Source organism: Vulpes lagopus, chromosome 17 (genome assembly GCF_018345385.1).
Source record: "Vulpes lagopus strain Blue_001 chromosome 17, ASM1834538v1, whole genome shotgun sequence".
Taxonomy (NCBI): domain Eukaryota; kingdom Metazoa; phylum Chordata; class Mammalia; order Carnivora; family Canidae; genus Vulpes; species Vulpes lagopus.
Window position 1 is genome coordinate 39,865,718 of NC_054840.1, and position 18,322 is coordinate 39,884,039.

Consider the following 18,322-nt stretch of genomic DNA (forward strand, 5'->3'; position numbering starts at 1 on the left):
CTTTGAGTCAACTTGATTTTCTATTTCAAGCATCCTCTCTGCATCAAAAAAGGAACAGGCATGAAAGCAGGTAAACACAGGACGATGCATGAAAGAGAGAAAGTCTCTCTCCCTGAAAGGGAAATGTTATGGCATAAGTCAGAACGATTTTTAAATCAGCTCAAACTGATTTTTCTTACATCAAAGGCCTGGGAGAATCAACTTCTTTCTCATCCTGCTGTTCATCTTCCCTGGGGGCATCTCCTGCCTCTGTTTAACAAATGACTGCTGGGGAACACATCCACAGCAGTTTCCAGAAATGCTTTATAATCTACCTGTGGCTGGGGGATGTTCTGGGAGAAGGTGGGGGTGGGGGAATAAAGCAGGGTTGGCGGAGGAGGGGGTGCAGAGGGAAGGAGGGGTGGCCCAGGGTCCGGGGACTGACTTCATCTCTCTAGCTCAGCGTGGTGTGGGAGGGTCACCCATTTAGGCCCTTCCCTTGAAGGAAGTGGGAAAGAGGGTAGGAAAAAAAAAAAAAGGCAGCTACTGCTCTTCTTTGGGACGCCAGCAGGAGGCACGTGGCAGCTGGTGGCTCTGCTTTTGATATCCATTGCTGTCAACGGCGCTTTTAGCAGTTCCTCTTGGCCACCAGGGTCATTTTGACTCTTTATTTTCTATTAGAAAGGGCTAATTTGGAAGTTGTCTGTAGGCTGCTCTACCATATGTTACCCATTCAACAAACCGTCCCAATTACAGGAGCTGAGCTGAGAGCTTGCATGGATTCCAGGCTTTTATTCACTAACTTTGCTGCTCTTAAAGAGAATGTGGACCCATTCCCCCTCTATCTTGTCCTTGGGAGAGCTCAGAGGTGACCACGCAGAGGGCCACGTGGGACACTGTGGGACAATAATACATTAAAGCTCATGGCACATTCTGGCCGGCCAAGCACTGCTAAGTAACCCTTGGCGTCTGATCCTTTCAGTAGCTCTGACCGTCCTCCCAGTCCTGAAGTTGGGGTATTCAGGTATAGTCCTTAGTGAGCAGGAGGTTGAGGTGGCACATCTACCCAAGCGTGGTGCCCTTGCTGCTTCATCAGAAATAGCCACGTCTTCTGTTTGCTGCCCTCAACACTTCCATTGATTCCAGGTTCCTCTTCTGAATAAAATGTGGACATTAAAAGGGGGGGGATCACCTAGGGGTTTCAGGAATCTAGCCACCTGCCACATCAGGAAGAAAGTGTGGGGCTATCCTGCTAATGGCTACCTTCCTACCAGTGTGGACATGGGCACTTGGCCAAGGCAAGAGGCTGTGGACTCTTATTTTCTTTTCAACTGTAAGGCCCAGACAGTATAAAGCTTTTTTTGTATCCATTATAGTAGGAGGCTTAGTGCCCAGATGTTGTAGTCCTTACTGTTCTGAATGCTGAGATCCTCGCACCACAGGCTCTGTGAATTACCTCCAGCAGCTCTTTTAAAAATCGCTCGTCTGTTGTATTAACAGACATCTTTAAATACTGAAGACATCTTGACTGATCATTGTTGTAGGGACTTATTTTCCTACCAATGATATTAAAAGTTCTAAAATGGCCATTAAGGGTGTTTACATAAGGGGTTGATTAAATCTTTAGCACCTCATAGGGTCTTCGAAATTGATAACACTTGCAGAGTAAACTAATGATGCCCGTGTAACTCGGTGGTGGTGATGAGATGATAAACCACGTTTATAGCCGCAGCAAACTAATACTCAAGAGGGCTGGAGTTCCAGAAGGTATCACACATCTACAACTATGGGGAGAAGGGCTTGGGTATGAGCAATTGTCTCAGTTTCTTAGCTGCTCCACTGTGTAGTCAAGGTGGAGAACTGTTACATCATTCTCCATGCCAGCTGATAGCTAAGAGGAAAAAAGCAGTCTTACTTGTTCTTTATCTGATTTTACAACTAAATAACATTTCATTGGATTCCTGATGAGAATCATTTCAGAGCTGTCTCTCTAATCTACTATGGTGGGTTCTCAGTATAGGACACACATCGAATCACCCGATAAACTTTTAAAGGAACACAAATCTGAGACCAGAGATGGACATTCAGAGTCCGAGGGCTGTGATGAGGTCCGGGCACATGGCCGTGGTTTACAACCAGGACCAATTCTGCTCCCTTGGGCGACACCGGGCAATATTTGGGGACATTTTTGTTTGTCACAACCGGGAAGGAAGATGCTATTGGCATGTAGTGGGGGAGAGCCCAGGGAGGCTGCCCGACATCTACAATGCACAGGACGTCCCCAGCACAGAATAACTTGGCCCAAAATGTCAGTCGTGTGGCTTTGGAGAAATTCTCATTAAGATCTCACGTTTAGGGATCCCTGGGTGGCGCAGGGGTTTGGCGCCTGCCTTTGGCCCAGGGCGCGATCCTGGAGACCTGGGATCGAATCCCACATCGGGCTCCCGGTGCATGGAGCCTGCTCCTCCCTCTGCCTGTGTCTCTGCCTCTCTCTCTCTCTCTGACTATCATTAATAAATAAAAATTAAAAAAAAAATCTCACGTTTATCACATGGGTCACTTAAAAAGCATCAGTAAAGTCTGTGTTTATATCGGGATATTATTACTTGACAACTTTACATTTAGACTGAATCAAAACTAATCAAGAAACAAATTAAGGCAAAACAAAATACCTCCACCACTGGCAAAGCTCACCCAATTCTATTCTGGTTTGTGAACTCAGACACTGACTGACTGGACTCTGAGGATTAACGTATGGCCAGTCCTGTTTATTCAGATTTGGACAGAGGTTCTTCAGTCTTCATAAGACATTTTTAAAATGGCATTTGCTACAATTAACATTTGAAAAAAACTAATGTGCAAGAACATAGAATTATTCAAAGCTCAGGTAGTTTTAATATTTCTCTTTCTTTTGAAAGCATATTTTATAAACTAAGGCTGGAAACTTGTAGGTTATGTGGTATGTAAAAGTTTATACACTCATCTGGTTTGAGTAACTTAAAACAATCCACATTTTCGTTATTAATCGAGACTTAGGTGTCTAGTTCTAGGCTAGGATTAGAAATGCATCTAGAAAATGTTGGATTCCTATGGGGAGACAAGAGAGATTGCAGAGTGAAGGTATTAAGCAAAGCATTAGCTCTCCGCTGCTGTTAGCCATTGCTTAGTCCCCTGGGCATCTTTATTCACTGAGATGTTTAATCTATGCAAACACAACCAACCTTGCTATCGATCTCACTGCTCCCCAGCGCGGACTGGATCACGTAGAGCAGAGCATCTGTGAGCCCGTCACATTCCCGCATCCTCCTGCGAGCCTCCTCTCCGGCTGAACTAACATTCCTGCAAAGCAAAACAGTGGTGCATCAGCTACCTCCATGGTGGTCCCCACAAAAACCTTCTTCTGAGCCTGCTTCCAGAACGTTTACCAAGAACACAGTTTGAACAAGTAGGGATGGCTTCACCAAATGCATCCCAGAACCAGCTGGGCCACAGGTATTTGCCATACAACTTGCAAAACAGAGATGGAGATTTCCAAACGTGTGATCTGTGAAGGTCCGCTGGGGATGGAGACTCCCAGAAAGTCTTCGAGGTTTGCTTCCTTGACAGTTGAAGAGGGAACCAGAAGCTCTTTGATTCAAAGGCTTCTTCGAGAAATCTGAAAGAATGTTTTTCAGAGACAGAGCTTCCAACTTACTGAAATATTTTAGTGATCTAATTCCACCTGCCTCAAAAATATGCTTATCTTGGTCCCACCAGAAGTAAACTTCTGGAAATTTATTCTCAGAACATAGGGAAGGGTTTCTGTGAAAATGTACTCATTGGGGTGCCCATGGCACCTTTTATGGGCAGGAGTGGCTCAAGCTCCTTCTTGTACCAGCGCTTGCTGAGCTTAAGCCAACGGGAGGAGATGCCTCTCCTTAAGGGACATGGAGCTGGGAAGCAGAGACCTTCTACCCCTACAGAAGACATAAGACAAGCCTAGTCAAGGGTGAATCTTTGGGGTTCCTTTAGTGACCCCACCACTTGAGAGTATGTTTTTTCTCTCCTACCAAGGGTAAGGATTTGGTTCAGGTAAAGAACTTGTACAGCAACTCATGGAAGACACAGCCTGTTGGAGGGATGCTGGAAGTGAGTGAAGAGAAGGTATAAGGGGCTGAAGGATTTTAGAGACCATGAGGAAGAGTGATCTCTCGAGAATGATCTCGGTAGGACAATGGCTCTCATGCTTGGCTAGTAGCAGAATCATCTGGAGGAGATTGCTCAGTCCCATTTTGGGCTCTTGGGTGGAGTTGGGTAACCTCATAATCGATGTCGCTGAAGTTGAGAACTACCACTCTGATTCTGGCTCTAGGGAGAGGGTTCGGTCGGGGAAGGCAGCACTCTGGGCTGACTGCGAGGCGCTACCACATGGCAAACCCAAGAATCTGTGGCCCTGGGCAGAGGCTGCGGGAGACACTGGATAGACCGAGTCTCGCGCCCACACTGCAATTGGCACAGGTAGTCCCATTTCATTTTCAAAATGTCCTTCAAGTTTACATTTCATTCTATTTTACAGATGAGGACATTGAGGCGCAGAGGCTGCCCATGGCCACCAAGGCAGTGAGTAGAGCAGCTGGAACAGAACTAGGTCTCTGAACGAGAGGAAAGCAAGGCCTTCAGGCTTGATGTACAATACAGACACACCACTATTTTTTAGAAATTAAAGTAGGCCTAACACTAAAATGTTACAGAACCTAAATGTTCTCTTTGATTACCTAGAAGGTTCTGTAGGATGTGTTTACATAGGATCCTGCATTTTAATGTAAGATTGGGAAAGGTTATTCAATTCAAATTAGTATTTTTGGCATTTGCTGATCTTAAAATATAAACAAAATTTCTCAGTTCCTTAGATAATATAACTGGGCAAATATTGATGGTATTTTTATATAAAGTGCTATGACTCCCCCTTGGGGTGACTGACCCTCATTTCTGACAGGATCTTGGGAGGGAGGAAGAACCAGCTTTCTGCAGGAAGTAGCTGTGAGAGCTGTGCCGGTATTATTCTAAACTGGAAGGACTGCCTTTGTGAGGGAGCATTTTTAGACCATTCCTCCTTGAAACAATTTTCACCAGGTCGAGCTTTGAGGCAGTTAGAGTAAAAGGCATCTCAAAAATTCCAATCATATCTCTTTGGCCAGAAGAATGCTGGATGGCAATGTCTGCCTGTATGTTTTAAATCTTGCCTCTATACTTTGAAGAGGTCATATTTCCAAAGACAAAATAAGGAATAGCTATTCCTTAGAAATCATCTAATAATCTTGATTGAATTGTCAGTTTACATGTTATTTGGTAATTTCTGCTTAGGTTAAGATCTACAATCTTTTTATCTAATTGATAAAAAATGAAATAATTTATTTTTATTTCTTACAATTAAAAGGTATAAAATCTCTTACAGTCTCTTTTGTTCCAATGTAACTCGTTAAACTGCCTTAGAGGTAGCTCTGTACACCCTAGTCTGAAATCCTCTGCCCTCCTCCCTGGCTGATGAATGTTCAGTCTTTTTCTTGAGTAGCTTTATAATGAGGATGCATTCTGATTCACAAATACACTTCAAAGTGATCAGTCTATTTTCATTGGTAATCAATGAATGAGCGGGGCAACCATGAAAAAGACCAGGAATTAACAACTTTGTCAACATTACAAGTTGTGAATATTAATAATCTAAGCAGTATTCTTTACTCTGTTTGATTGTAGTCTAGTTTCCTCCAAAATTAAAGTTATTAACTGGCTGCTATATTACAAAGTGCAAGATATTGAGGGGTGCCCAACTGGTTCAGTGGATAGAGCATGCAACTCAATCTTGGGAGTTGTGAGTTCGAGCCCCACATTGGGTAAAGGATTACTTCAAAATTAAATCTTTTAAACATGTGTAAGATACTGAAAGACAAGAAAGACTAATGAGTTAGGGTCCCTGTAGAGAAGAAGAAATGAATGGGACACACACACCTATACATACATATGCATGTAAATACACACATACACACACCCCTTTGATACAGAGTGGAAGAAGGAGTTATCATAGCATCTGCAGGTATGATGATACCCAACATATATTTTTAAACAGACTGAGATGTGCAGATGTCTCTTAATCAATGGATAATGGTGTTCTCCAAATCTTTGGGGTTGGGTTCACTTTTAAGCAACTCCTCCTGAATGAGGAAATATATCAGAAGAGTACCCTGGGTTTTTCACTCTGGAGGAGACAGAGTTTCCTCTTTCTTCTTGTCCTCCACAAGACAAAATCTACTATATTATTCATGCTTTACTATTTAAAAATAAAAAAACCAACAACTTTGTGTTTTGGTCACTATAACAATTAATTGAATTTACAGTCTAAATAAGTGACAGTGACCAGTGTTCATCCTACAAAGTCCCTCTCTCCTGTTACACTTAAAACATTCTTCTGCTCATGTTGACAGAGGTGATTTTCATGTCTGACAAGAAACTGGTGCAGCAAAATTTTATGCCTAAACATAATATTAAAGCAAATACTTACAGATTATTTGTATAAAGCACAGAAGACGGTACAATAGCTCTGCCTTAGAAATCATCTAATAATCTTGATTGAATTGTCAGTTTACATGTTATTTGGTAATTTCTGCTTAGGTTAAGATCTACGATCTTTTTATCTAATTGATAAAAAATGAAGTAATTTATTTTTATTTCTTACAATTAAAAGGTATAAAATCTCTTACAGTCTCTTTTGTTCCAGTGTAACTCGTTAAACTGCTTTATTTTCCCTATCTTCAGTGCTGTTTGACATCTTGTTTCTCTGAGCTTCCATCACTCACTTATTTAAAACAAATTCAATATACAGAGCTCTCCTAGGATCCAAAGTGGTTCTTGTACTGCACATGCAAAGGAATGAATGCAGCATTTCACAAGAAAGAGCTCATTTCATGTGTCTCTACTTCACATGGCCAGGATATGGAGAGTGAAACTGTAGAGAAAACCAATGGATGAGGTTTTCAGCAATTAACAATTTGAAATTAGCCTCTCTCTTCTCAGTATTGCGTTTGCTCTTTGAATCTTACTGTTCACCACTGACTTTGGATTAGTTCCATGCTGTACTGGAACCTTCCGGAGGGTAGAAGGCATGTCCTTGTTGTTTGTATCCCCAGCATGATACAACCCTCAGTGCAAGTTGGTTATTACATGTGCATTCGGTTCTTCCATTGGACTGGAATTCATGTGACTGATTTACCTCTGTGCTCCATACTCACTGGATAGTATCAGATATCTGTTAGATCAAGAATGCAGGTTTCTTATACTATAGCTTGTGCTCTGTCACTATAACGCCCTTCCTGGATTATTCAGGTCACTCTCAATTTGGGAAGAAAGGAGAAAAAAAAATCCCAACTGAACATAGTGTGTGATATCTCAAAGTAGTATCATACCTCACACTAAACAAGTTTGAGATCGAAGCTTTCTTCTGGTTGATATTATTGTTCATACATGCTGAATAACTGAAGGGCATTGCACAATTTTGCTGCCTGGAGCCAATCGGGTATTCCTGAGCCATAGCCACCTTCACCCCAGGCTGGTAGGCTTGCTCCTTGGCCTTTATAGTCTACCCCTCCCTGGGGTCGTCTCCTACCAGGTCCACCCTCATCACCTTGAGCCCTGGGTCCTTCCTGCACATCTATGAGCTGGGGCTCACTGGGCTGCTTTGTCTCATCTCACCAGCAGAGCCCAGATGTTGGGTCTCTGGGGACCTGAGCTGAGTTTCTGAGACTATACACCAGTGTGAGGAGTGGGGCTGGGGTTGCCAGAGTCTTCAGACAGCAGAGCTTAGACTGTTCCAAGAAATACAGGTGGTCCCAAGCCAAAGCTGAAATACAAAGCCACACACTCTGTAGGCTTTGATGCCAACGCAGCAGGGCAGGCAGAGGGAGAGGCAGAAACCATAATGGTTGACAGCACAGAGTAGACAGGAGTGCTGGACCTGGGTCTGGGGATACCAGGGACTCCCAGGGTCTCGAGCCTCCATATACTCAACCACAGATAAGGAGAGTCTGTCTGTGGATCTGAGGCTGTGCTGACCCCTCCCCCTGCAATGCTGTTGCTTCTGCGTCTAGGCCCACTGTCTCTGAGCAATCACACTGCTGAGGCTTGGTCAGACCTCTGCCTTGTCCCCTTCACTCCCTCTTTTCTTGCTCCAGGGACAAGCTTTTAGGGCTCCTGTAACACCTGATGTTTGAGTCTGGGCCCTCCATGATGTGGAGAGGGGTGGGTACCACCAGCTTATTTTGCTGTCATTATTCTGGTTCCCCACTGGATGGCACTTAGTAGGGACTCAGTGAGTAATAACTAAATGCAATGGTGCGTGACTGCAAGCCTGCCTCCTGCTGGACCAGTGGCTCTTACCTGGGACCAAGTTGCTACCAGGGAACATATGCCAATGTCTCAGTGTCTGGGAACACTCCGCTTCTCACAGCTGCCGAGGAAGGGGGTGATACTGGTATCCAGAGGGTGGAGGCAGCCAGAGCTGCTGCTAAACATCCTACGGTGTTCAGGACAGGCCTCCCCAACAGTGCCATGTGTGGAGGCTGAGAAGCCCACTCTAGTTAGCTGGGCTCCTTGAGGGTCTAATTTGTAGGTATATTTCCTAACACCAGACCTCTGTGTAGCCCAGATATTTTCAAATCTCTACTGCATCTAAATCATCTCTGCAACTTGATCAAAATGGAGAGGCCCAGGCCCTTATGCTACTCACTGTGTCTTCTTAGCTCCCTGGGTGATGCCCTACACACCAGAGTGTGAGAACCACTCCCTTAGCAGGAAATCCAACAGCAGGAAATTGAAATACTTACTAAATGACCATGTAATTGTCATTTACATCATAATTGAGCTACATGTTACATAAAATCTTAAAGATACTCAGCTTCTTCTTTTTTTTAAATTTTTATTTACTTATGATAGTCACACACACACACACACACACACACACACACACACAGAGGCAGAGACATAGGCAGAGGGAGAAGCAGGCTCCATGCACCGGGAGCCCGACATGGGATTCGATCCCGGGTCTCCAGGATCGCACCCTGGGCCAAAGGCAGGTGCCAAACCGCTGTGCCACCCAGGGATCCCTCAGCTTCTTCTTCTTAATGGGTGGGGGCATCATGGCCCCACATACAACAATTATTTATTTATTTATTTATTTATATTTAAAGTCAATTAATTAACCTATAGTGTATTATTAGTTTCAAAGGTAATTTAGTGATTCATCAACTGAATGGCACATTCATGTAACACCCAGTGCTCATTCCATCACGTGCCTTCCTTAATGCCAATCACCCAAGTTATCCCATCCTTCCACCCTTCTCCCCTCCGCAATGATATATTTAGACTGATTGCCATAGGCTCCCAACATGGAACCTGTGAAAATCTTCCAGCTACACTAAGTTTGTGAGGGAAATCTAAGCAAAACACAAATGTGCATCATCTCAACTTCCTGACCACGTGATTTCCAATAAAATTTGTAACTTACCATAAATTACCTGATCTGAATAAGCTTGGGAATGGGAAATGGTACTGATCATACTCAAGCCACTCTCCTGCAAAGTAGGCTTGCTTTTGCTTTAGTTAAAAACATTCCATTTTAAAGAGATCCATCTATCCACCCATCTAAATCAAAAGTAGAGAAGTTTTTTGTAAGGAACCAGAGAGTATATATTCCAAATTTGGGAACCCCACAGGTCTCTGTACTTTCTCCTCTTCCTTAACAACCTTTTAAAAAATGTAAAGCCCAGTATTATCTGCAGCCATACAAAAACAGGTCATGGGTGGGATTTGGCTCATGGGCCATAGTTTTCCAATCCCTGACTTAGATTCTCATCTGAAGCCTATTTGTGGGATTCAGGAGGAGTCTCTGAACCCGATATTATGCTCAAAATTTCATATATATATATATATATATATATGTTATGTGCATGTTTTTTCTGTGATAAAGGAATAGAACTTTCATAGTATTCTGAAGCCGGGACCCCTAAAAAGTTTAAGAACCTCTAATCAAAATCAGCAGTGCCCTTGGTCTGAACACTGCTCTCCTAAATCCAGAGCTCGGGCTTCAGGATTCAGATGCATTTGTCACCATGGGTAAACAGCAACTATGCCTTGTTCTTTCCCTACAAAAAGCCTTGGGAGAGCTTGCCTGTAGGTTCCAAAATCATTGACCAAAAAACCCTGAATCTCTTCCTCCATGTGGGAAATCCAAGCATGCAGGGTTGGGGAGGAGGGGCTCTTCTGCCCCCAAGCTGGGTCAACATAGTGACAGCTGTCCAGCCAGATCCTCTCACTCCAGGTCAGTGGCTACAGGGTCCATGGGGCAGTGTGAGCCCTGCCAAGTCGGTCTGTCTCCCTCTTCTTCACTCAGAGGAGCCACCACCACAGAAACCATTAGGGCTCATCCTCTTAATCTGTAGCTTCTCTGCAGAAATGGAGAGCTTATTCCCTTCTTAGTATTAAAAAACTTCAGCAAAGATGGGTTATCTTGTGCACCTGCCATGGTCTTGTACTTAGGTATGAAGGCACATGCCTTGCCTTGGTCTAGACATTTGAAATGTGCCGATGTCTAATGTCACCAGATCGTGTGGTGACACAGCCCACTACTCAGGGCCTGGCATGGATTTTTCATAGTAACTGTTAACTCCTCCAGCTGCTTCTCACCCAGAGACTCCCATCCAAGAGGGAGAGAGACATGCGGTGAGGCGGGGGGGGGGGGGGGGGGGGGGGGGGGGGGGGGATCTGCTGCATGCATGGATGGCAAGCATCCAGAGAAGACAAGGGGTGAAGATAGGAAAGAGTGGAAGGTTTCACAGTGACAATGATAACCTCATCGTTTACATCTTCATCACTAATTTCCAAAAAACCTGAAACCATTTGTAAAGTATCAAAACAATGGGAAAAATATATGAGTAACAGTGAACACTCTCACTCTTTTCTTCCCCTCTCTCTGCCCAAGGGGCTCATTGTGGCTATGGGATGTTTACCACTCAAGATTATTTTCTACTCATACAAACAAATGGTGTAAATATGGTTTTGCTTTTTTGACATAGTAGTTAATCATGCTCTTTGCTTGATTTTACCCTTTTTTTCTTTTTTAAGAGAGAGAGTAAGTGGTGGGTGGTGTAGGGGCAGAGGGAGAGGGAGACTCTCAAGGAGACTCCATGCTCACTGTGGAGCCTGACACAGGGCTTGATCTCATGACCCTGAGATCATGACCTGAGCTGAAACCAAGAGTCCTTTTTGACATCCAGCTGCTGAGCAGCCCAGCCAGGCTGCTCTGAGTGCCAGGAAGCAGACCACCAGAGGTTCTTCTGCCTACTGTGGCTCTGTAGGAACGTGCAGGTAAATGTGTGTGACATTTGACCAATAACCAATAGGGAACCAAAGCAAGATTCCCCTCACCTGCCTGGTGAATTCAAGTCTTTCGAGAGGCTTTTCCAATGGCTTTCTCTGACATCTCGCCCAGAGTGCAGACCGACGATGACAGTAGATAAGTCCCTGGCTTTGAAACATACTGGGGTTTGCTAGGCTGATTTCCAAGCTGCTTTGAACAAGTGCTCTATTTTATTTTTTATTTCTCCCCTCCTTGAACTGGCATGTCTATAATTATTATCCTATGCCCGTCCCATCAGTGTTGTTAGGAGCAGATAATCCATTTCTTTGGTATTAATAGCCACACAAGATGTTAATGTCCTAACGCCTGGAACTTGTGAATACGTTACTTTACATGGAAAAAAGGACTTTTCAGAGGGAATTAAGGTTATGGACTTTATAATAGGGTGATTGCCCTGTGAACCCAATGAACATTAGAAGCAGGGAGCATTCTCTGGGTGGAGTCAGTGAGATGCAGTAGAAGGGAAGGTCAGAGACATCTCAGGCATGGGGATCAACTCCTCATCGCTGGTTTGGATATTGAGAGGGCCACATGCAAGGTTGAGAGAGAGGCTGCTAGCTCTCAGTGGCAGACAGCAAGGAAACAGAGACCTCGGTCCTCCAGCCCCAAGGGATTGGATTCTGGCCACAACCTATAGAAGATTGGAAAAGTCTTCTCTCAACACAATCCTGCTAACACCTTGATTTTAAACTGCTAAGAACTGTGTGAGACTTCTAACACACAGAAACTGTAGGATAATAAATCTGTGTTGTCCCAAGTCACTAAGTTTGTGGTAATTTGTTATAGCAGCAGTAGGAAACGAGTACAGAGCCTTCCGCTTGTTTTACTCAAGGGTAAATTAAAATCTTCTTGACACCCCGTGTACCTGTTTCACACCACCCTTTCCCTGCAAAACTGCTTATCTGCAGTGGACTCATGCAAGTTTCAGGAAGATATTTCTAGATGACCAAATAATTGAATTGTTTTGATCAAGACCAAAGTGCCACCTATTTAGGAAAATCAAAATTCTTCCTTGGGGGCATGTGTGTAGGGACCAGGGTGAGGTGGTGGCATAAAAAGCCTCTGCCCTCAACTACGCAAGGCCAGGTGATGATCCAGCTACTTCAGAGCAGGCTAAAGCACAAGAAACACTGTGTGATGTGATGATGATGCACTTTTTGAGGCAAAAGTACATTGCTTTAATTTGTTTTGCCTTATCCCCAATCTGAGTAGCCACAAGAGAGCTACCAGATATGTGGGCGTCAGCTTGCATCAGACTGCTCTCCTGCTTGGTTGATAGCTTCGACGTCTGTCAGTCGTCTCACTATAGAAGAGGCTCCCGAAAACCTGAGTCTCACAGCTTCCACTGAACAGAGAGTGTGGTGGTTGGTATTCTATTCTGGGGCGATAATGAGCACGCTGGATTTTAAGGGAGAGAAATGGGCGATGTCCTAGCTCTGCTTGAGTGAAGTCTGTAGTGGAGACTCATTATTCTAAGTGAATTCCTGGAACATTATCTGAAATGCCAACCATAAGTACCGAATGAAAAGTGCAGGTTTCCTCTGCTTCGCAAAAGTAGGGAGCTCCTGTGAAACCTTTCATGAGCTGACACATGTAAAGCAAAGACGCAATTACCATTAATTCATATGGAAACATTTTTGAGCATTCCCAGATCGCAGAATCTTAGGCTTTCTTGTTTGTTTGTTTGTAAAAGCAAAGTGGCAGAGCAAACTTTTGAAAACCGAGGGACACCTGTATTAGGATGAGCCACACCTCTGTACATTTTTACTGGATACAAATAACAGAAGGCTGAATTTACTTGAAAAGCTCTTGACTTCTCTTTATACATATGTGTTTCTTAAGCTGGCACTTTATCACGGCCAAGTCAGAACAATTTCCAAAGAAACAAATTTTCCTTTTTATTTTTTATTTTTTTTTAAGGATTAGCACAGTCTCACTTTTGGATTCCTGCTATGCACCTTACTGTCTTCTCTCAAGGGAGGCAATTTCTTTATAAATCAGGACAGTGATGGCTTGGTAATTGCTTTGTTGAGCTGCAGGGACAGAACGCTTCAGTGACCTAAAGACCAACTACCTACCGGGCGGCAGTGAATATGGCTCCCAAGCTGTCCTCAGAAAAGTGGCCCCTACGCGTTGACACCCCTCCCACCCTCATAAATGTAAACCAGTAGAGAGAAACAGATGGGCTCCTCTTTGGTTGACTATTCAACACTGCTCTTTTAAGAATGTCTAGATCTCTAGATCTGCCTTCTGGAGCTAGACATGCATCAGGGCACATTGTTCTAAAGCAGCCAAGAGCGGAACCAGAAATGCCTAGGTTAAAAGATGTCCTATGGCTGTCAAGTACTACCTAGGGTTTTAGCTTCATGATTCCAATTAAAATTGATGGACACCACAGAGTTAACTGCTCTATGAAATGTCTGCTGAAAGTTTCCCATCGGGCTAAATTATAAGGAAATTACAGAGAAAAAAAATGAGTGCTGTGTGGCTAACACCGTTAACTGTGAACCTAATTGTGCCTGCAGTCCTTTGAGCTCCATGAACATCTAGCTGTTGTTCCCTAACTTGTAGTACTTGGGGGTGAGCTGTACGCACCGTGCCTTGAGTTTGTAGTTACCAGACCACATGTCAAGCTTGGAGCACTGCCATGGGGCCCGATCGTTGGAGCCAATGCCCACTTACCCCACATTCCACTGATGCCTCAAATATTTCACTCTGGCACGTTCTGGCAGGCCCTTTGTGATGACTCAGAACCAGGGAGCAGGCATTGTGAGCCTGCATTTAAGTTCAGTCCCGGTACTTCTGCTTGCCATCTGGGGCGGTTCTCCATCGAGTGTATGTCCCACCACCGCAGCAGGCATTCCCACAGAACAAAAAGCATTTGCCAGCCATGGCCCAATTACAAATGCAACAGCAAAGAGAAAGTCTGGTCAAAATGCAAGTTAAGTTTAAAAATGAGTAAAAACGCAGCATTTTCTTCTCCTTTTCTTGCTAGGCCAAATTATTCCTCATCAATCCAGACACAATTGAATATAAGTCACCAAACCTGAGCTTTAAAAATACACGCAATCAATTAATCTGCTAGGAAACACTGCAAACTAGAAACGCAACATTCACTTCACCAATGGGTGGCTTCCAGGAAAATGAGCATTGTGGCTACATAAATAATGAGCAATCCTGAGGCCATCCAATTCCTTGTAATTTGAGACCTCTGTCTTCTAAGAAGTAGGAGAACAAACCGGACTAATAAGGGATTATAGGTAATTGGCTACTTGCCTTTTAAATGTCAGATTGTGGGTTTGAAGACTTTCAAGATTTGGCCTTATGTTCTGGATTATTAATAGCTATTATTAGAATAACCCTTCAAACTTTCATTTTAATTCATCACCCAATTCCCCATATGCACTCATGTAATCTTTCAATTTATTTACTGGCAGGAAATTTTAACAAAGCATGCTTCAAAGACATATTAAAGCTAGGATTGACTCAATGTGATTTCTAAAAGTTCACTTGTCTAGATGATGAGTCGTTGTCAAGGTGCATTTCTTATTTTCATGATTGCTTTGCTCACTCACTGATACTTTGTTCTGTACCAATAATAACAACCCAAACCTGAGAGCATCTTCAGAAGAAAAAACGGTATTTACTCTCGGGTCTCAACCCCTCCCCCTATTTCTACCCTAGTCAAGCTCTTGCAATTCCTGAGCTCCTGCCACATAGCCTTTTATTCTGGGTATTCAGGGTTGGACTGACCTCAGCAGCATTTCTCTAAGCTGATCTCTCATGGTCTTTGCCCAGGACCCTAGAGTGAGTGATGAGAATGCATGCAGCCACAAGATAAGAAAGGGGGAAGAGGAAATTCCTGTCATTCCACTGCCCTGGCCACCTAGGGTAACCATCCTTCTGCTTTTTTTTGGAGGGGGAGGGGCTTCTTAAATTTCTTCTTTAGAAAAAGTCTCCTTAAGTTTGTGGCCACAATGCTAATAAAAATAGTCCCTGGTTCTGAAGAAACCCCCCCTGTAAGTAGGATCAGCCCTAATCCAGAGGCAGCCCATCCAGGTGCCTTCCTGAAGTTTTAGCAACAAAAAGCATTCTGTTTGTGATAAGAAAACCATTTCCCCCACTCCCTGATTGGAATGTCTCTGAATAGGTTCATGTTGACCTTCTGAGAAATCAACCTGGGTGCTATGCGACTCCCGCGGTTCTTTTGTCTTTAAGCGGTTTTTTTTCTTTTGCCTTTAAAAGATGCCTGTAATTGCTAATCGGGGCTCTCTTCCTCCTCGGAGGCGGAGAGCCCGTTTGCGCAAACGTCCAATAAACCCTCTTGCTAATTGCATCTGCCTGTCTGGGGTCTGAGTCTCTGGGGCATCCACCGGGACACGTTGGCACCCGTGAGCCAGGGTCCAACAGGTCAAAACAGCTCAATCTCTGTGTGCAAAGGGGAAGAAAAGCTTTAAAAATAAAAACCGCTTTTCTTTTAACCTCTTAAAAATGCTCCCATCTCTCCTAACTGATGTCCTGGGAACTTAGAAGTTTTGACGGCTCGCTTAGTAGTTTTTTACTTGGACCAAAGAATGTGATAAGTGATAAAAACAAAAACAAAAACAAAATCCAGACTCTGATTACTTTGGCCAGAGATTATTGTTTGGCCAAAGAGGAAGTAAAGCTGCAGAGGCTGTCTGTGGACAACTCTCTTCTCTCCTTGTTTTGAAAGGGAAATGTTTAGTGTAGGGGTGCTGGGTGACCAGGGGGAGAAACCATAAGAATCCATATAAACTTCTATAAGAAGAAAATATAGAGAGAACTCAGTAAAACTAAGATGAACTGGCTTTGTTACTTTCTGAAAGGGAGAAAAGTATACATTTATTCCTAATTATTGAAATATATTTTTACATTTTGGAGGACATTTCTGGAAGGCTTACTGAAAGAAAGTGGGTGCCAGCTTCTGTAAGAAGGAAGCTTAGGCATTGGTCTGAATTGCAATTTAGGAATAATTGGAAAAGTCAAAGCTGTTCCAAGAGTCTTTGCATTTTAAAACCAAGGCTGCTGAGCACCTGGGATGTCTGCCTCCATTGTTGTCATGACTAAACTTTTCCTTCTTTGTTGTGGAAGGGAGAATTTGAAAGATATCCCTTCAAATGCCTGTGCTGAGGTGGTTCAGTCAAATGCTCATCTGGGCACTGCTGTGAACGGGCTCTGTGGATAGCAGTAAAGTACTAATCCTGGACTTTAATGGTAGGGAAATGATCCTGGATTATCCTGCCGGGTCCTGTGTCATCTCAGGATTCTTGAAAGCAGAAAAGTCAGTCAGTCCAAGACATGTGGCTGAAGAGGGAGCAGAGAGATGAGGGAAGGTGAGGGGAGAGGGCCTGATACCCTGACGTTGCCAGCTCTGCAGGACTAGGGAAGGGGCTGCAAATCAGGTAATGTGGTGGCCGCCAGAAGCTGAGAACGACCAAACCACTGAAGAAACCTCCCCCCTTGTACATAGGGCCAGCCCTAATCCAGAGGCAGCCCATCCATGCGTCTTCCTGAAATTTTAGCAACTAAAAGCATTCTGTTTACAATAAGAAAACCATTTCCCCCCACACCCTGATTGGAATGTCCCTGAATAGGTTCATGTTGACCCTCTGTGAAATCAATAACCTGAATGCTATGCAACTCCCGAGGTTCTTTTGTCTTTAAGCGTTTTTTTTTTCCTTTTGCCTTTAAAAGATACCTGTAATTACTAATCAGGGCTCTTTTCCTCTTCGGAGGCGGAGAGCCCGTTTGCGCAAACGTCCAATAAACCCTCTTGCTAATTGCATCTGCCTGTCTGGGGTCTGAGTCTCTGGGGCGTCCGCCGGGACACGTTGGCACCCCTGAGCCAGGGTCCAACATTTGGGGGCTCGTCCGGGATCCGAGACGCCCCAGGCTCAATCCTAAGACCGGTAGGAGGTAAGACCGAGCTCGCTAAATGTCATATCTGTCTCGTCCGTTTGTCTGACTGGCCGGGTCTGTGCCGGGTCTGTATTGTGCCTGCAGGACGCTGTACTCTGTATTCTGTATTTGGACCAGCGGGGGAGGCAGACGTGCCCTGAGACCCCTGGTCCCCCTCCGGAGTCGGACTCCGGAGTGGTCTGGAAGAGGAACGGAGCCCCGGCACTCTCTCCTCTTCAGGGACGGTGGTTGTTGGCGACCGCTCCCATCTGAATCCGCCGCGCCAGTCCTGTCATTCGTGTGCGTCTGTTCCTTCTGTGTCTTTCTGGTCCCGCTCCGGAGTTGGACTCCGGAGTGGTCTGGAAGAGGGAGGGAGCCCGGCACTCCCTCCTCTTCGGGGAGGGTCGTTGTTGGCGACCGCTCCCGTCTGAATCCGCCGAGCCGGTCCTGTCATCTGTGTGCATCTGTCTGTTCTGTGTCTTTCTTCCTGTCCTCTTCCTCCCCACTCACCTCTTTTCTACACCCGCGGGGCAAACTGTAACCACCCCTTTAAGCCTCGCTCTAGATCACTGGAAAGAAGTCGCCGGCCGAGCACACAACCTTTCGGTCGAAGTCAGAAGACGAAGATGGGTCACCTTCTGCTCCTCAGAGTGGCCGACTCTCAACGTCGGGTGGCCCACGAATGGAACTTTTAATATTGATATTATCTTGCAGGTGAAGGCCCCGGTCTTTCAGCCAGGACCCCATGGGCACCCTGATCAGCTCCTGCAGACTCTCCTCACCACGGAGGAGAGACCGCGCGTCTACAGAAAAACGTCCCCGGGGCGGATGGGAGGCCGACCCAGCTGCCTAATGAAATTGAGGACGTTTCCCCCTTGGTTCGCCCGACCTGGGACTACGACACTGCTGCTGGGAGGGAGCAGCTCCGTCTCTATCGCCAGGTACTCCTAGCGGGTCTCAAAGGGGCAGGGCGATGCCCCA

The 18,322-nt window shown here is 44.8% G+C and overlaps 1 protein-coding gene across 5 annotated transcripts in view; it reads right to left on the reverse strand.

The window, feature by feature from the left end:
* CTNND2 (catenin delta 2) overlaps positions 1–18,322 on the reverse strand; it is a 901,977-nt gene that overhangs the window by 130,971 nt on the left and 752,684 nt on the right. For all 5 annotated transcript variants that reach the window (XM_041732004.1, XM_041732005.1, XM_041732002.1 and 2 more), the window contains one exon: positions 3,201–3,318. In XM_041732004.1, coding sequence (XP_041587938.1) covers positions 3,201–3,318 — 118 coding nt within the window. The remainder of the gene's footprint in view (positions 1–3,200; positions 3,319–18,322) is intronic.